The 15,240-nt window shown below is 55.8% G+C and overlaps 9 protein-coding genes across 9 annotated transcripts; 4 read left to right on the forward strand and 5 right to left on the reverse strand.

The window, feature by feature from the left end:
* Positions 1 to 31: 31 nt before the first annotated feature.
* OSTLU_31834 (predicted protein) lies at positions 32 to 2,215 on the reverse strand (the record flags this gene model as incomplete). Its single annotated transcript, XM_001418027.1, has 1 exon — positions 32 to 2,215. One exon carries the CDS (start codon positions 2,213 to 2,215, stop codon positions 32 to 34), a length of 2,184 nt encoding a protein of 727 aa, XP_001418064.1.
* Positions 2,216 to 3,074: 859 nt separating this feature from the next.
* OSTLU_38561 (predicted protein) lies at positions 3,075 to 3,902 on the forward strand (the record flags this gene model as incomplete). The annotated part of the gene is made up of 1 exon (XM_001417784.1): positions 3,075 to 3,902. A coding segment is annotated over one exon (828 nt), but the record flags the coding sequence as incomplete, so codon positions are not given.
* A 443-nt stretch (positions 3,903 to 4,345) lies between these two features.
* Positions 4,346 to 5,039, reverse strand: OSTLU_94378 (predicted protein; the record flags this gene model as incomplete). Its single annotated transcript, XM_001418028.1, has 3 exons — positions 4,346 to 4,423; positions 4,527 to 4,735; positions 4,787 to 5,039. 3 exons carry the CDS (start codon positions 5,037 to 5,039, stop codon positions 4,346 to 4,348), a joined length of 540 nt encoding a protein of 179 aa, XP_001418065.1.
* Positions 5,040 to 5,048: 9 nt separating this feature from the next.
* Positions 5,049 to 5,471, reverse strand: OSTLU_92786 (predicted protein; the record flags this gene model as incomplete). Its single annotated transcript, XM_001418029.1, has 1 exon — positions 5,049 to 5,471. A coding segment is annotated over one exon (423 nt), but the record flags the coding sequence as incomplete, so codon positions are not given.
* Positions 5,472 to 7,435: 1,964 nt separating this feature from the next.
* On the forward strand, positions 7,436 to 8,077 carry OSTLU_38634 (predicted protein; the record flags this gene model as incomplete). Its single annotated transcript, XM_001417785.1, has 2 exons — positions 7,436 to 7,525; positions 7,730 to 8,077. Coding segments are annotated over 2 exons (438 nt in total), but the record flags the coding sequence as incomplete, so codon positions are not given.
* Positions 8,078 to 8,732: 655 nt separating this feature from the next.
* Positions 8,733 to 9,496, reverse strand: OSTLU_31838 (predicted protein; the record flags this gene model as incomplete). Its single annotated transcript, XM_001418030.1, has 1 exon — positions 8,733 to 9,496. The coding sequence occupies one exon, from the start codon at positions 9,494 to 9,496 to the stop codon at positions 8,843 to 8,845; it is 654 nt and encodes a 217-aa protein (XP_001418067.1). The 3' UTR covers positions 8,733 to 8,842.
* Positions 9,497 to 10,186: 690 nt separating this feature from the next.
* On the forward strand, positions 10,187 to 11,130 carry OSTLU_94380 (predicted protein; the record flags this gene model as incomplete). The annotated part of the gene is made up of 2 exons (XM_001417786.1): positions 10,187 to 10,829; positions 11,105 to 11,130. The coding sequence occupies 2 exons, from the start codon at positions 10,187 to 10,189 to the stop codon at positions 11,128 to 11,130; spliced, it is 669 nt and encodes a 222-aa protein (XP_001417823.1).
* A 552-nt stretch (positions 11,131 to 11,682) lies between these two features.
* On the reverse strand, positions 11,683 to 12,330 carry OSTLU_87349 (predicted protein; the record flags this gene model as incomplete). The annotated part of the gene is made up of 1 exon (XM_001418031.1): positions 11,683 to 12,330. The coding sequence occupies one exon, from the start codon at positions 12,328 to 12,330 to the stop codon at positions 11,683 to 11,685; it is 648 nt and encodes a 215-aa protein (XP_001418068.1).
* A 533-nt stretch (positions 12,331 to 12,863) lies between these two features.
* Positions 12,864 to 15,146, forward strand: HMA4 (P-ATPase family transporter: copper ion; heavy metal translocating P-type ATPase-like protein; the record flags this gene model as incomplete). The annotated part of the gene is made up of 1 exon (XM_001417787.1): positions 12,864 to 15,146. A coding segment is annotated over one exon (2,283 nt), but the record flags the coding sequence as incomplete, so codon positions are not given.
* Between the last annotated feature and the right edge of the window lie 94 nt (positions 15,147 to 15,240).

Consider the following 15,240-nt stretch of genomic DNA (forward strand, 5'->3'; position numbering starts at 1 on the left):
GACTAAAAGCTAGATTTGTAGAAAAGATCAATCAATATCTTGAGTAAAATTCGTTCGAGTCACCGAAAGGCGCACGTGCATACGTTGGCGACTCGTTGCAAGGCCGCGACGATTTGTACTGCGCTCGCACTCGCGCGTTTTCCCACTTAATGACGGCGTTGTCATTGTTCAGGATGTTGTATGCTTCGCTGATCAAGTTGAAGAGCTTACTGGAGACAACAACACGAGCCTTTGCAAGTGTTGCGGATGCACATCCACGTGATGCTTTGTCCGGATGATGATTCAGTGCGAGCTGCCTGTATTTCTTCTTTAACACGTCTTTCGACGGCTTTGGACCTACGCCGAGCAGTTTGCGCCAATTTACGGGCGTCTCGGCGTTCACTCGCCCAGTGATCGTCATCAAGTACGACTCAACTTTCACACGCTCATCCTCTGATAATCCCATGATGAGAAGTGCCTCGTAAGTTTGTTGGGCGTCGGAAACCATGTCGAGTTCAGTGTAGATTGCAGCAAGTCGTGCGTGCGCTTTGGCATACTTTGGTGCAAGTGCACACGCCGCACCTGCTGAAGCCAATGCATCGACATAGCGTTCCGTGGCTTGTTCGCATGCGCAAATGTTTGATAAAAACAGCGCTTGGAGCGTGTCTGAATTTTTACACAGACCCAACGCCTCGGTGTATAGTGAAATTGCCTTGTCGTAATTCGCGTCGCCAAACGCTTCTTTTCCTCGCTCTTTCAATTCATTTATTTGACACACCTGCTCTAGAATCTGAAGCAGTGATGCCGGATTTGGTATCTGCTTCAGTACTTCATCAGGCGTCAACACTTCTTCGAAGGTCACGCAATGAGAAGCATCGCGTCCAGCATACAGGTCAAGCGCGGGAATCAATGGTTTCAAACTATCTAAACAATCGGATACATTCGCCAACTCAAAGGCGATTCTCGCCCGTACGCACAGCCCGCGAACATCTTGAATTGGAGCGTCTTTGACGAGTATCGCGGCGGCGGCAATTTCTCCGATAAATCGCAAACCTTCAGCTCTGAAAGTTTTAATCATGGTCGAATGCGGCGCGAAGACTTTAGCTTCGTCGAGGACTCGCAAGACGCTGTGTGCGTCGACACTTTCGTCGCCGTTGTCTTCAATCTGCCACAGTTGCTCTGCGCTATCGTTGACGAGCTCTTGCGTGCGATCCACGTCATCTATCACTTGCTGCGCATCAACTTGTTGCTCCGCAGTGGACACGCCGTTACTAAGAATATCGGACGCCTCTTGACGCGCCTCGTCGAATTGACCGAGCTGTAACAAACATCTCGCCAGACGAACTTGAGCTTTGAGGTGCGCTTTGTCGATCTTCAACGCCGCACAACAGTCTTCAGCGGCCTGAAGAGGGTTACCCAGCATCATCAAAGCCGCTACTCTATTCGATAACAAGCCAACCTTGACCTTTGCAACGTCTGAAAGATACATCGAGTCCAAGGAATCCAACGCCGAAGAGTACAATCGCGCCGCGGTGTGGAAATCGTCGTCTCGAAACGCTTCGTTACCAGCCACTTTGTCTCGCTCAACGAAGGCGCGAATGAGTGTAGATTTTTGCGACAACGCGTCTTTCAAATCTGCTGAGTCTGCTGCCGGAGATAACGATATGAACTCTATGTAGCGCTCCGCTCGCTCTAACTCCTCAAGGTTCAAACAACATTTCGCAGCGCGCGAAAGCGCTCGAATGTGATTGGAGTCAACTTTCAGCACGAGCTCGCATTCTGAAAGCGATTCACGAACGTGACCGAGCGCAAATAGAGCCGTCGCGCGATTAATTCGTAACCAAAGATGAGATGGGTCGACCAACGTTATCCCGCTCACTTCGAGCTCTGCGATGGCGTGAGAATACAACTGTTCTGCCTCGCCGATGTCGCCGCGTTTGAACGCGGCGTCTGCGCGTTGGCGGCACTCGTCCGCACGCTTGATCGCAGCCGCCTGCATCGACGCCATTTGTAACGCTTTTGCTTCTTCTTCCCTTCGCTCGAGCTCTTCGTACACCAGCTCTTGCTGCTCTTCAAACTCTTTCTGGGCGTCTTCGAATTCAACTTTATACATTTCGTGAATCGCTCGCGCTTCCTCCAGCGCGCGTCTCGCCAACTCAACCTTCTCAAAGCTGTTCGCTAATTTCAGCTCTAAATCCACCTTCCGCAGCTCCGCTCGACGTAGCCGCACCTCCATGTCCGCGTCGACTCGCACGCGCGCGTACTCGCTCGTGCCGCTCGTCGCGTCGCTCGTCCGGTCAACGCCGTCGACGCCGCGCACGGCGACGGAGACCACCGCGCTCGCGCTCGCGTTCGCGCTCGCGCTCGCGCTCGCGCGCGGCGTCATCGCCTCGTCCTCTTCCTCGCTCGTCTCGCTCTCTTCGAGCGACGCGCGTTCCCCCCCCCCGCCTTCCGTCGCCGCCTCGTCCACGCGCCATCGCGACAGCTCGCGCTGCAGCGCGCGCAGCGATTCCCCGCGCGTCCTCGCCGCGTCCACGGCGTCGTCCGCGTCGTCCGCGCGCGCGGGCGTCATCGCGAACGATCGCGATCGCGATCGTTCGCGATGCGCGCGCGTCGCCGTGTGCGACGCGACGCCGCCGACGTCGAATCGGTCGAAATCGACATCCACGAAATCAAATCAAACCGAACCGAACCGAACCGAACCGAACCGAACCGAACCGAACCGAACCGAACCGAACCGAACCGAACCACCGCTCGACCGGATGCGCGCCGGCGGCGGTGTCGCGCGGCGAGCGCGCGCGACGGAGGGCAGTTCGAGACGCCGAAGCGCGTGAAACGCGCGAACGGGCGAAGCGAACGACGAACGAATCTTCGCGCGCGCGACCGACCCGACGACGACGCGCGACGAACGACGCCGACGAACGACCCCATGGCGCCGGGAAAACGAACCACGACGAAGAGGAAGGACGACGGGAAATCGACCGAGGCGGTGCGGGACGACGACGAGTACGAACACGCGGCGTCGGACGACGATGAAGACGAAGATGAGGAGGATTTGGACGGGGACGATGGGGACGAGGACGTGTTAATGGTGCGATGGTGAACGACGCGAAGACGCGCGCGAAGGCGACGAAGGCGCGGCGCGTAAAGCTGACGACGACTGCGATTCTTGCATCGATAAACAGGTTGATTTTGATTTTTGTGACGTTCAAGAGGGTGATTTTCATGGCTTAAAGGCGCTTTTGAGTGGATATTGCGATGGGAACGAATACGCGTGCTCGGACTTGTGCGACTTGCTCATTAAACAAAAAGCCGTCGGCACCGTGGTGAAGACGGAGGCAGACTCGGAGAACGTGCTCGGCGTGACTTCGGTGGTGAGCTTGGCGCGACACAAGGATGAGAAGTGCGTGAAGGATATTAAAAAGTTTCTGCTGGGCAAGGTTCCGGGTAAGAGTAAGAAGGACTTTGAAAAGGTGCTCAACGACGCCGCGACGGGTTTGCTCATCAACGAACGCATCATCAACGTCCCACAAGATGCCGGAGAGCCACTCATCGACGGTGTGTTCGACGAAATACGTTGGGCGACAAAAGATGAAACCACTGAAGAGGCGCGGAAGTCGTACGAATTCAAACACTACATTTTAGTGAGTACTTTATTCGAGGAAGACGGCGAAGAAGAGGCCGAACCGGCGGCGGGCAAGAAGCGAAAAAAGGGACAACCGACCAGGCAAAAAATCTTCCCGCGACTGGAAGAGGAAATCTTGCTCGAGCACTCGACGAATTCTTTCTTTTGGCGGGGTAAGCAGAACGAAGAAAACGACATCGCTGATTTCCTTCCACACCGTTGCTGCATGGTCGTCGAGGCCAGGGTGATCGACGCTTTCCGCAAAGACGTGAAAGATTTGTTCCAAGACTTCAAATGAATGTGATGTATAATGACAAGTTCCTAGCATACGTATCGGCGTTGTTCTTCTATTTCGCTATCCCAATCCGAACGATTTCTTCGTTCTCTCCTCTACGCGCGCCCGCGCAGCTTCTCGGCGCTTCAACGCCTCCGCCTCCGCTTTGTCAACCTTCTTACTAATCGACGAAGCTGGACGCTTACGAGTCGCATCGGCGCCCAAACTAGCGGTGACATACCCACCTACTAGTTTAGCTTCAAAATTGCGACCCCCAGACGCTGCAATTGCCCTCGACGCCGCGGTTTGCGTCTTCGCCTTCGCCGCCTCAAAGTTTGGATGGTTTGCTCCAAAACCCAAATTAAATATACTCGTTGTCGTTGTTGGCTTCGTAGACGCTGCAGCTTTGCCCACCACTGTTGATGGTTTTGAACTCGTCGTCGTTTGATTGAACGCCTTCGCCGCCGCTATGGCTTGCTTCGCAGTCGGCATTTGCTGCCCGTGAGTTGCCGCCTGAGGAGTTGCCGCAGTCGGCACAACTTTACCTGTCGCGTAAGGTCCAAGAGCGTACTGTTCCGTCGATTTGGCCGGAGTAGTAGTTGTAGAGGGAGGTGGGGGCGCGCCTTCGGGCGCGGTTTTTGACCACACCTTCGTTCCGTTGTTGAAGTACATCTTCGTCTTTGGGTCGAAGTAACACGACGACTTTGCGTGCCAGTAATACTTCGATCTTTCATCAAACTTCCAAGCCCCCAGGACTTGCGTGGCGCGATATTCTGCTTCTTCGCGCGCATGAAGCTCGCGCTCAATTGCAGTCTCTAGCTCTCTCTTTGCGTTCGCCTCTTGCTCCCTTGCACGCGCTGCTGGGGTGAGCGAATTGGGCATCAACGCCGCCGCTTCTGATAGTCTACCAGCCGCTGCAAGATCCGCTGCGTACGCCTCCGCCGCCTTTGCCTCGATCTCTGCCATCTCTTTTTGCAATTTATCTGATTCCTTCTTCTCATTCGCTTCTTTGTGCCTGATATCCTTCAACTTTCTTTCGACGTTCTTCTTGTGCTTTTCGCTCCGTTCGTGCATGCGCTTGGCGTTCCCGTGCGGCTGTACGAAACATTTGCACAGCGCGCACCAATCCGAGCGAGACGATGAAAAGTATTCACTCGCCATGGCGACGAATCAATCTTCTTGAGCGCCCCAGCGGGCAGTGGAACCGTGCGGCGCGCGCACGACTGAGGTACTGTACAAATCGGACCACGGCTCGCCCCAGAGACGCACTCCCGGCGTGGGCGAGCGCACCCAGTGCAAAAACGCGAACTTTGATTCGTGGGGGTCGAACGATCCGTCGGATCGCTCAGGCGTTAAATCAAACCTCTTTACAGCCATATTTGCGCTCAGACGCGAGTGTTGAGTCGACGCGCGCGAGAAGTCGCCGTCATGGCGAGCGTCTCTGGAGCACTTCACCGCGTTCCAAAACTGTCTCCGAGAAACCTGGCCCCCGGATCGCGCGAGGCGTCGAAGAACGTTGCGGGGCGTCAAAGCGTTGTCGCGAACATCTTCAAGAAGAATAAGGTACGCATTATCTCGATTTGTGATCATCACGGCGATTGGAAGCGTAACAACCTTGACAACAGGAACCTGACTGGGATGCGATGGAACGCCGACCGAGAACCGTTTCGGAAGAGATAGGCCGACGCCAATTTGCTAATCGACGGGCGAACAACGGGAAAGATAGGAAAGATCTGTACACAGACAATTGGGACGGGTAAGACAACTTTGGCAGCCAGCATTCACTTGCAGCCGCGGCGCTTGTTCAATTAAATAAAACTTGGTATTAAATCTTTTTGCAGGAGTGAATACAAGGGCAGTTCCTTCAATATTTTGAGCCTCGTCGCTGCGCTCTTCGTGCTCGTCCCGCTCGGGTTATTAATATTCGCGTACACATCGTACGGTACACTTTGGGGGTAATGAGACACTGGAGTAATTACTTGTGCGAACGGATATCAATTTTGTAATTAAATGAAAGCATGCGTGCGTAAATGGGACAGCATCGAAGCGTCCATCCACATAGATGTACTCTGCTCGAGACATTTGTCGTTCGTATTCGACGCTTTTCTCGCCGCGACGAATGATAACATTCTACGACGCGCTGCGACTAACACACATCGTAAGCGTGCCTGAGAGTGGAATTAAATTAAATTAAATTATTTATCGTAAGTTTCTCGCACACTTCGCGCGTGATATCGACGTATGATGTTTGTGCACCGATGATTACGTGACTCGACCGCGCGCGTGTCGAATTTCGCCCAAACTATTCGACGAATGCTCTTTTTTGTGATTTGGGATTAAATAATTAAATCAGTAGATATTTCGCATCGTCTGACATGGACGTGTTCCTTAGCGTCATGGCGTGCGATTCGCGCCAGAGTCTCTGAGTTCGTGCATGGTACTGTCTGTGTCAATCTTGACGTGCTCAGAGCGCGATTAACGCGCTTTTTGACGATGAAGTCTTGAGCTTTGTTCGAGTTTTGCAATATTCATTTAATTGTTTATGTGACGAACCATGAAGCAAGACAGGCGTTGATTGAATCGTTTTCCAAATGTATGGTCGTCGTAAAATAAATAACTGATCAGTCACTCACTTCTGCGATGCTATTTCTTAACGTGCGCGCGTGTATCGCTGTTTTTCAATGTTGCCCGGGTGAAATAAATAGACATTCGCTTTGCAGAGCGAGCGCCGCAACGCGAAATGTTGACGCCTCAGGAGCGCGCGATTCGATATGCGAACGACTTCTGTATTTATTTCAAGTTGATTTGAGTGTTCTCGACCGATTTCGTCGGCCGTGTCGTTTTCGTTCCGACGTGCCCCTCGAGGCCAAGGCGAAAGAAAAACTATCACGAGAGGAAGATGAAGTGCTGATCGATCGGCGACTACAGATACAGCCTCGCGCGCGACAAAAGACGCGCGAGTTGAGTGGTGAACGCGCCCTACTGTTTGGCAAGCATGGTTGCTCGCGCCGTTGACTTTTGAACTTGCATTCCTGCACACACGTCGGCTATTCGAAGCGTGAATCGTACGTAGAAAAGATTTGGCGGGAAAAGATTTAGCGGGAATGAGTGCAGCGCTGCTCAGCGGCGTGATGTTTCCTCGACGTTGCGCTGGCGTGCGATTTGATCGTAGATGTGTCGCATCAGCGCGTACTCGCGTGGCGCTTCTTCCGCTTGCGTCCGCGCACGGCGACAAATCAAATTCACCCGACAGGCGCGCAAGGATCAAGCGCATCATCAACGTGCGGCGTCCTCGCAGACAACACGCGATAACCGATTTGGTCGAGATGGAGTCAATAGAGACGGCCGAAGATATCCTTGCGACTCGTCAACCCGCTGAATTTCAGAAAAAAGCCTCCGTTGGTAGACTTGAGGAGCTGGTCGCGTTTTATGAGCTGTACGGGCATTCGACGCCGCCCGCCGGAACATCCCTCTCCAACTGGGTTAAAAAGATGCGCACGATGAAACGCCGTGGTGAGCTTGGGCAGGACGTCATACTATCATTGAATGCGCTCGAAATGGACTGGGAACCGCTGCAGAAGCGGAGATTCGCTCGATTAGAAGAATTACAAGCGTTCAAGGCGAAGGAAGGCCACGTTCAAGTTCCAGTCGGCGGCTCGCTAGAGCGGTGGGTCAGACGCATGCGCACACTCAAACGCCAAGACAAATTGGCTGAAGACATTGTACAAGAATTAGATAAGTTGGGAGTGATTTGGGAGCCGAACGTTACCAAGAAGAATCATAGCGACGAAACGTTTGAGTCTCGCCTTGATGAACTCAAGGCGCTCGTCGCTTCAGATGGCAAGGTGAAGAGGACAAATCAGTATGAACCAGGAATGAAAACGTGGTTGTATCATCAGCAACGGTGCTTTCGAGAGGGAAAGCTAAGTAAAGATAAGATTCAGGCGCTGAGAGACGTGGGTGTGACGCTCAAGATGACGCAGCGCGTCTCTTGGGACGCGCGACTGATGGAACTCATCGAGTTCAAGCGAATTCACGGTCACTGCAACGTCCCTGCCACATGGCGACACAATAAAGAATTAGGTTCGTGGGTGGGCACGCAGCGAAAGTACAAGCGCACCGGCAAATTATCTGATGAGCGCATCTCGGCGCTCACGTCCGTCGGCTTTGAATGGGAGCCAAAAAAGGCGCTTTCGCGCGGTGTGCGAAGCAAGGTTTCTCCGTGGACTGTATCGAGCATGTCATCCCAAAGAAAGGGTCCAAACGTGCAGATCAACTGGATAGGCGGTGAGGATAAGAAACCACCGAGCAATGAAACGTTCACGTGGGGGCGCGCTTCGGTGAACTACGAAGAGAAGCAACAAATTGTGTTCAATGAAATCGAGAAGTGGTGGAAAGACGGTGCTTCCGAGAAGTTGAGCCCGCAAACTAGCATACGAGGGATGCGCTTAAATCATCGTTTGAAGATTGGCAAGAACGTCAACTTCAAGCCGGATATATTGTTGGAGATTGTCTCGGTGACGGATGAACAGACGAGCACGTGGGGCCTAATTGTCGAGGTCGACGAGTTCGGTCATCGAAGAGGTAGCAAGAGCTACGTTAACGAGGAGTCGAGAATGAGCGAACTTCAAAAGGCTTTGGACGTGCCCATCAAATTCGTGCGATTTAATCCAGATCCGACCGAGGAAGATGATCGTGAACTCGAAAACCGCATGGGAGGACTTCTTCAACACCTGAACGAAGCCGTCGCGCATCCGCCCATCCGTGATTTAGAAGTCTCTTATATCGCGTACGATTAGTGCGCATGTGTACTTAAGCAAGTTGTAAATGACGACAAGAAATTGTGTAATGTGTCGCGTAGAACGTCTTTTAAAGTATTACATGTGTCAGTGCTGATTTGCGATCTCGGCGACCGGTGGCAGCGTGTACAGCGAGCGTGTTTTGTTCGGAGTCCTCTCGGTAACTTAATCAAGGCAAGCGGCGGCGATAAAGAGCGACAAAATGCCAAACTCTGAGACAATGGTTGATGGAGAAGAGATCCCGGCGAAAGGAACGATGTCTACGCGTAGCCACCCCTGCACGGCGCCGCCGACGACGGAGCCGACGACGAGGGCGCCAAACGCCAAAGCCGCGGCGCGTCCTATGCTCACGCGCTTCTGGTTCATGAACCACACCGTGGCGCCGAGCGCGGCGGCTATTTCAAGCCCGGTCGGGTTCTCTACGCCTTCCGGCTGCGCGAAACCTTGCAACAACGTCACGAGCGCGAGAGCGCCAAAGAGTGCGCCCGCTCGAGTCGTCGTCTCTCGCGACGGCGCCGCGAACCGCGGTCCCGCGGGAAGAGACTTCCCAGCCTCGCGCGCCCACGGCGGTAACGACGCCTTGATCTTATCAACCGCCGGCACCACATCGGCGTATTTCACTTCGTTCTTCACGCTCTCTCCCTTCGTTCGTCGGTTGAAAGACTTCATGAGCAGCACGTCGTACGCCGCCTCGACTTCGCCTCGCTTGATTTCGTCTTCCGCGTATTTTTCGAGCATGTCCTTGTGCGCGCGCACGAGTTCATCGCTCGACGCGTCGGGTCGTAATCCGAGCACCGCGTTCGCGCGCTGCGCGTCCATCCCCACCGACGGGTTCGGGTTCTCGTTCGACGCTCGCACCGCGATCGTCGACGCGCGTCGCGCGCGATTGCCGCGATGGCGTTCGACGCGGTGCGCTTTGGTCGCGTCTCCGGCGTCGCGGCGGCACCGCGCGTGGCGATTGACGCGCGAGGACGACGACGACGACGACGACGTCGCCGCGCACGTCATCGCGCGCGACATCACGAGCATGGTCACGGCGCGAACGTCGCGCGTCGCGATGCGCCGCGCGCGCCATCGCGATCGCCCGATCCTCGGCGCGAGTCCGATTTCGCGCGATTTCGCCGGTCGCGACTCGCGCGCGCGTCGGTTGGAAAATATCGCCGGCGTATCGCCCGTCGAGAAGAAGAGACGAGACGCGACGGCGGACCGGCGGTCGGCGGTGCGGTCGGTCGGCGCCCCAGTCGACGACGACGACGACGACCGATGGCGCGCGCGCGGCGTGGGTGAGCCGAACGACGAGACGAGACGACGCGACGACGAGACGACCTCGGGGCGGACGAGGCGACTCGTGCGACCATGGCGTCGAGACCGGCGATGGAGAAGCTCATCAAGCGATGCTGCGACGCGAGCGCACCGAGCGTGGACGCGGTGGCGCTGAAAACGCTGAAGAGAACGGTGAGGAATAATGATGACGGTCTGCGGTGCGCGCACGAGATACTGATGAAGACGATGCAATCGTCCAGGGCGAGCGCGGCGACGCGAGCGCGAGCGGTGACGACGACGAGCGAACTCTTCGAGCGTTCGCGACTGTTTCGAGAGCTCACGCTCGATCGATTGGAGGTGCTGATGAAATACACGATAGGGACGGATGATGATATTCCACTTCCCGACGTTCCCAAGGGCGAGGGCGATCGATTGCGACAACACGCGATCGACGTTTTAGAGGCGTGGGAGGCAAAATTTAAGACGCAATACAAGCAGCTCACGTTGGCTCGCAAATTCGTCACCGAGCGCCTCGGTGATGACGCGCCGGAGGCGCGCGCGGAGCGCGCGCAGCGACTCACCGCTGAGAAAGAGCGCGAAGTGCAGTCGAAGCTTCAAAATCGATGGCTGGCGATAAAAACAGAGCTGCCCGCGTTGCTGGATGAAATCGACGACGCACGAAACGCCGCTTGCGAGTGCTTTCGTTTGCTCTTCGGTGATCGATTCGTGACGGAATTCAACGACGAATCATCGTTTGCGTCTAAAGATCGAAGTGCCTCGACGAGTACAACGGTCAATGACACGATACAATCGATGCGGGAAGACGAATGCGAAGACGACTGGGAAGACGTCGTCGACGGCGCCGTCAAGGATTGGCGGTTCGCGCAAGGTACTGACGAGCATACCACCGCGTCTTCATCCGTGACGAGCATTGAGTTGAGAGAGACGAGTGAAAACGCACCAATCATAGAGCAACTCCGCGGTCTGTATCGCTCCACCAAGGCTCGGTATCTTCCGCGTCTCACAGAGACGCTTCAAATTTTGGGTCGAATTCAACCCGAGAACAAAGACGACGATGGAAACGTCGTGATCACTCAGACTGAGCGTTCGAGAGTGGTGAACGCCGTGAGCGAATTTAAGCAGACCTTTTCTGCGTTCGTGGAGCGATGCGAGGCGCTGAGATTGATTAAGCGTCGTCAAACCGGCGACGAGCCCGCAAACGCGAATGCGAAAGAGTCTTCGCCGACCGCCGCTGATCCGCCCCACGCGGTCGAAGAAGACGAGGATGACATAGAGTCACGTCGTGGAGCATCCAGTCGTGCCGTCGAGGCACTTCTTGAGCGCGCGGCGAAGCGTCGGAAACGCGGGTCGAATGATGCGCGTCGCGCCAAGGAAGAAGCCGCGAAACGAGACGTTGACCGCGACGGCGAGCGACGGTCTCAGAAGATGCTGGCGAGCGAAATCAAGGCGCACAACGACGAAGTGCTCGCTGAGGCGGGATTAGACTTTTTCGAACTCGAACGAAGGCGTCAAAACGCCGCGTCTGAGACTTTGGCGAGCGATTTGATGGAGGAAGAAATTGAACGCCACAACGAGTTGACGGCGCGAGGAGCGACGCCGCGACAACGCATCGAGCGCAGCTTGAAAGAACTCAAGAGAGGAGGTAGGAATAGATAGAAAGCAACCCTACGCAGACCATAGATAGACTAAACGTCAATAGTGCTACAACGACTAGCTAATCACTAATTTTCCTTTGCCTTGCCGAGCTTTTTCCTTCGTTGGGCGAACATGTACCGATAGAGCGTGTAAAACAGGAACGGGTACGCCACCAAGAGCGCGTTCAGGAACGTGACGTAATCGAACGCAAAGTTGTATGCATTTGGCATCGTTACCGCGTACATTTTAGTCTTCCGCGCGTGCGCTCGCGCGTCGTACATGAGTTTCATCTCCGCCGCCGCTCCGAGCGGGTACAGCGGCACGAACACCGTGTACCGCGACCACGTCAACCACTTGGGCGAACGTCCGATCAAACCGCCGACGTAGGACGGATATCGCACCACTTCCGTCAGCGCCCACGCGAACACCAGCGCCGTCGCCGCGACGCTCGCGTGTGACGTCTTCACCGCGTCCAGCGCGCACTTCAGGCAGTGCGTGCGTCCGCTCCACTGCGCGAGCGCCGCCGCCGCGGGCGTCGGCGTCAATCCCGCGACCGCGTGCGCGATTTCCGCGAACGAGGCGAGTTGAAACACCATCAGCGTCGATCGGCACGCGTCGTACGCCCCCGTGGCGTCGTCCAACGACGCCCGGGACGCCTTCGCGAGCACCGTCAACCACCCGCACGCCTGCGCGACGTTGTACAGCACGAGGTATCGCCGCGCGAGCGCGCCCATCGTCGTCGTCGAGGCGCGCGCGAGAGAGGGCGCGAGCGGCGACGCGAGCGGCGCGATGTCGGCGTCGAGTCGAGTCGCGCGCGCGCGTGTCGCGCGTCGCGCGCGGCGTCATCCCGGACGAGTCGCGTAAACCCTGGACCTCTGAGACGACCCATATCGACTTTCTCGACTTTCGCGTCCCGGACGGTCGGCGCGGCACTCGACGCCGCGGGACGCGTCGCGCGTCCGTCGAGCGCGATCGGCGCATCGACGACGCGATCGAGCGCGTCGATCGCGTCGATCGCGTCGAAGCGCCGTCGTCGATGGTCGCGCGCGCACCGCGCGACGACGACGACGACGACGAGAGAGACGACGACGACGACGAGGAAAAGTTGTTGGGACGGACGCGAAGCGATGGGACGGGGACGACGGCGCGCGAACGAATCGCGAGCGGAGATGACGAGTGGGATGAAAGAGACAGCGCACGCGCGGAATCGACGGGGCGAACGCGCGCGCGGGACGAGGACGCGTCGAGAGGGACGAAGACGGTCAAGTTGGCGATAGATGGGATGACGTGCGCGGCGTGCGCGGGAGGCGTCGAACGCGCGCTGCGAACGGCGAAAGGGGTGACTTCGGCGAGCGTGAGCTTGATTCCCGAGGGCGTGGCGGTGGTGGATTACGATCCCGAACACACGGGGGCGCGAACGTTGATAGATGCGGTGGAAGAGATCGGTTTCGGGGCGAGCGTGTATCGCGGCGGCGGCGACGAGCGCGCGAAGTCGAATCGAGAGCAGTCGAAATATAGAGAGGATTTGAAGGTGAGCATCGCGCTCACGGCACCGATCGTGCTGACGAACTTGATGCTCGAACGTATTTGGAGCCCTAAAGTGATGCGCGGGCTCTCGTTTTGGGTGTTCGTCAAGTGCGCGCTCGCCACTCGCGTGCAGTTTGGCGTCGGCATGCGCTTTCATCGCGGAGCTTTGAATTCGCTCAAACGCGGCGCTAGTAACATGGATGTCCTCGTCTCTCTGAGTACGAACGTCGCGTACGGGGTGAGCGTATTCAGTATGTTATACTGTCTCTTCTTCGGTTCTATGTTTGCGCGAGACTATTTCGACACGAGCGCCATGTTGATCACGTTCATATTGATTGGCAAGTATCTCGAAACGTCGGCGAGAGGGAAGACGAGCGCGGCGGTCACCAAACTACTCGAGCTCACGCCTCGCAACGCGACTTTGCTCAGGCCGACGAAAGACGATGCTGAGTTTAGTGAGAAAATCATCGCGACCGAGCTCATACACGTGGGTGATCTGCTGAAGGTTTTTCCGGGAGCGCGAGTGCCCGCCGACGGCGTCGTCGTGCGAGGCGAGGCATTCATAGACGAGTCCATGGTGAGTGGAGAAACGATGCCGGTGACGCGAAAAGTCGGCGCACGAGTGATAGGTGGTACAATTAACGAAGGAAACACCTTTGTCATACGTGCTGAAAAGGTGGGCGCAGACTCTACGCTCCACCAAATTGTCCATCTCGTCGAAAACGCCCAACTCGTCAAGGCGCCGATTCAAGCCTTTGCGGATCGCATTTCGAACATCTTTGTACCCGCTGTTGTGGTTTTGGCCTCGATAACGTTTTTATCTTGGTTGATCGCGGGGTGGGTGAACTCTTTCCCCACCGTGTGGGTGCCGACGAACGAAAACAAGACCCTCTTTGCAATGATGTTTGGCATCTCCGTCCTCGTTACGGCTTGTCCTTGCGCTCTCGGCCTCGCAACACCGACGGCGATCATGGTTGGAACTAGTGTCGCGGCAACTAGCGGTATCTTGGTTAAGGGTGCTGATGCTCTGGAACGAGCCGGTGCGCTGGACGTAGTTGTGTTCGATAAGACTGGCACGTTGACTACGGGCTCGCCCACTGTCACCGCCTTCATAGCGTCGCAAGTTGAGACTCTCGATCAAATCATCAGTTTGGTGGTTTGCGTTGAGAAAGACAGCGAGCATCCGATTGCAAAAGCCGTGCGAGATTATGCCAGACGTCAAAGTCCGTCCGAAATACCTTCGAACTTAAAGTCGGACGTTCAAAACATCCCCGGCCAAGGCGTCTGTTGCGTGGTGAACGGCAAATCCGTGGCGCTGGGAAACGAAAAGATGATGCAGGAGCGAAACATGCGGCAACTGTCCGAAGAAATCTCAAAGTTTGTGACAGAACACGAAGAGAGTGGAAAGACAGTGGTTTACGTGGGCGTTCAAGGTGTCGTCGAGGGAGCTTTCGCGGTGTCTGACGAGTTGAAATCCGACGCCAGAGAGACGGTGACTGCTTTGCGAGAGCGAGGCATCGAAAGCATCATGGTCACCGGCGACAACTTGAAGACCGCGCGCGCGATTGCACGTGCGTGCGGAATCGAGATTATCCATGCAGAGGCTTCACCAACGGATAAAGTGAACATCATCAAAGAATTACAATCAAAACGTTCGCCTCGAGCGAAGGACGAGTTCAAACCGACTTCAGTGGCGATGGTCGGCGACGGCGTCAATGACGCCCCATCGTTAGCATCCGCGGATGTTGGGATGGCAATCGGTGCTGGAACTGATATTGCGATCGAAGCGGCTGATTTCGTGCTCATGCACGCTGATTTGTACACAGTCGTCCGAGCCATAGATATTGCGCAGAAAACGTTTCGACAAATACGCCAAAACTACGTCTGGGCTCTGGGATACAACGCGGTCACGCTACCCCTCGCGGCGGGTGCGTTTTACCCGAGCATCAAAGTTTCACCATGGCTCGCGAGTATATTGATGGCGTCCAGCAGCATTTCCGTCGTCTTGGCCTCGTTATCGTTGACGAACAAGTGCGCAGCGCCGAGTCGTTCTCCGTTGCGAGCGATCAAGTTAGGTCAATAGTTACGCTTTAGCAGCTCTATATTTTAGTAGTACA

Source organism: Ostreococcus lucimarinus, chromosome 5 (assembly GCF_000092065.1).
Source record: "Ostreococcus lucimarinus CCE9901 chromosome 5, complete sequence".
In the NCBI taxonomy this organism is placed as follows: Eukaryota; Viridiplantae; Chlorophyta; class Mamiellophyceae; order Mamiellales; family Bathycoccaceae; genus Ostreococcus; species Ostreococcus sp. 'lucimarinus'.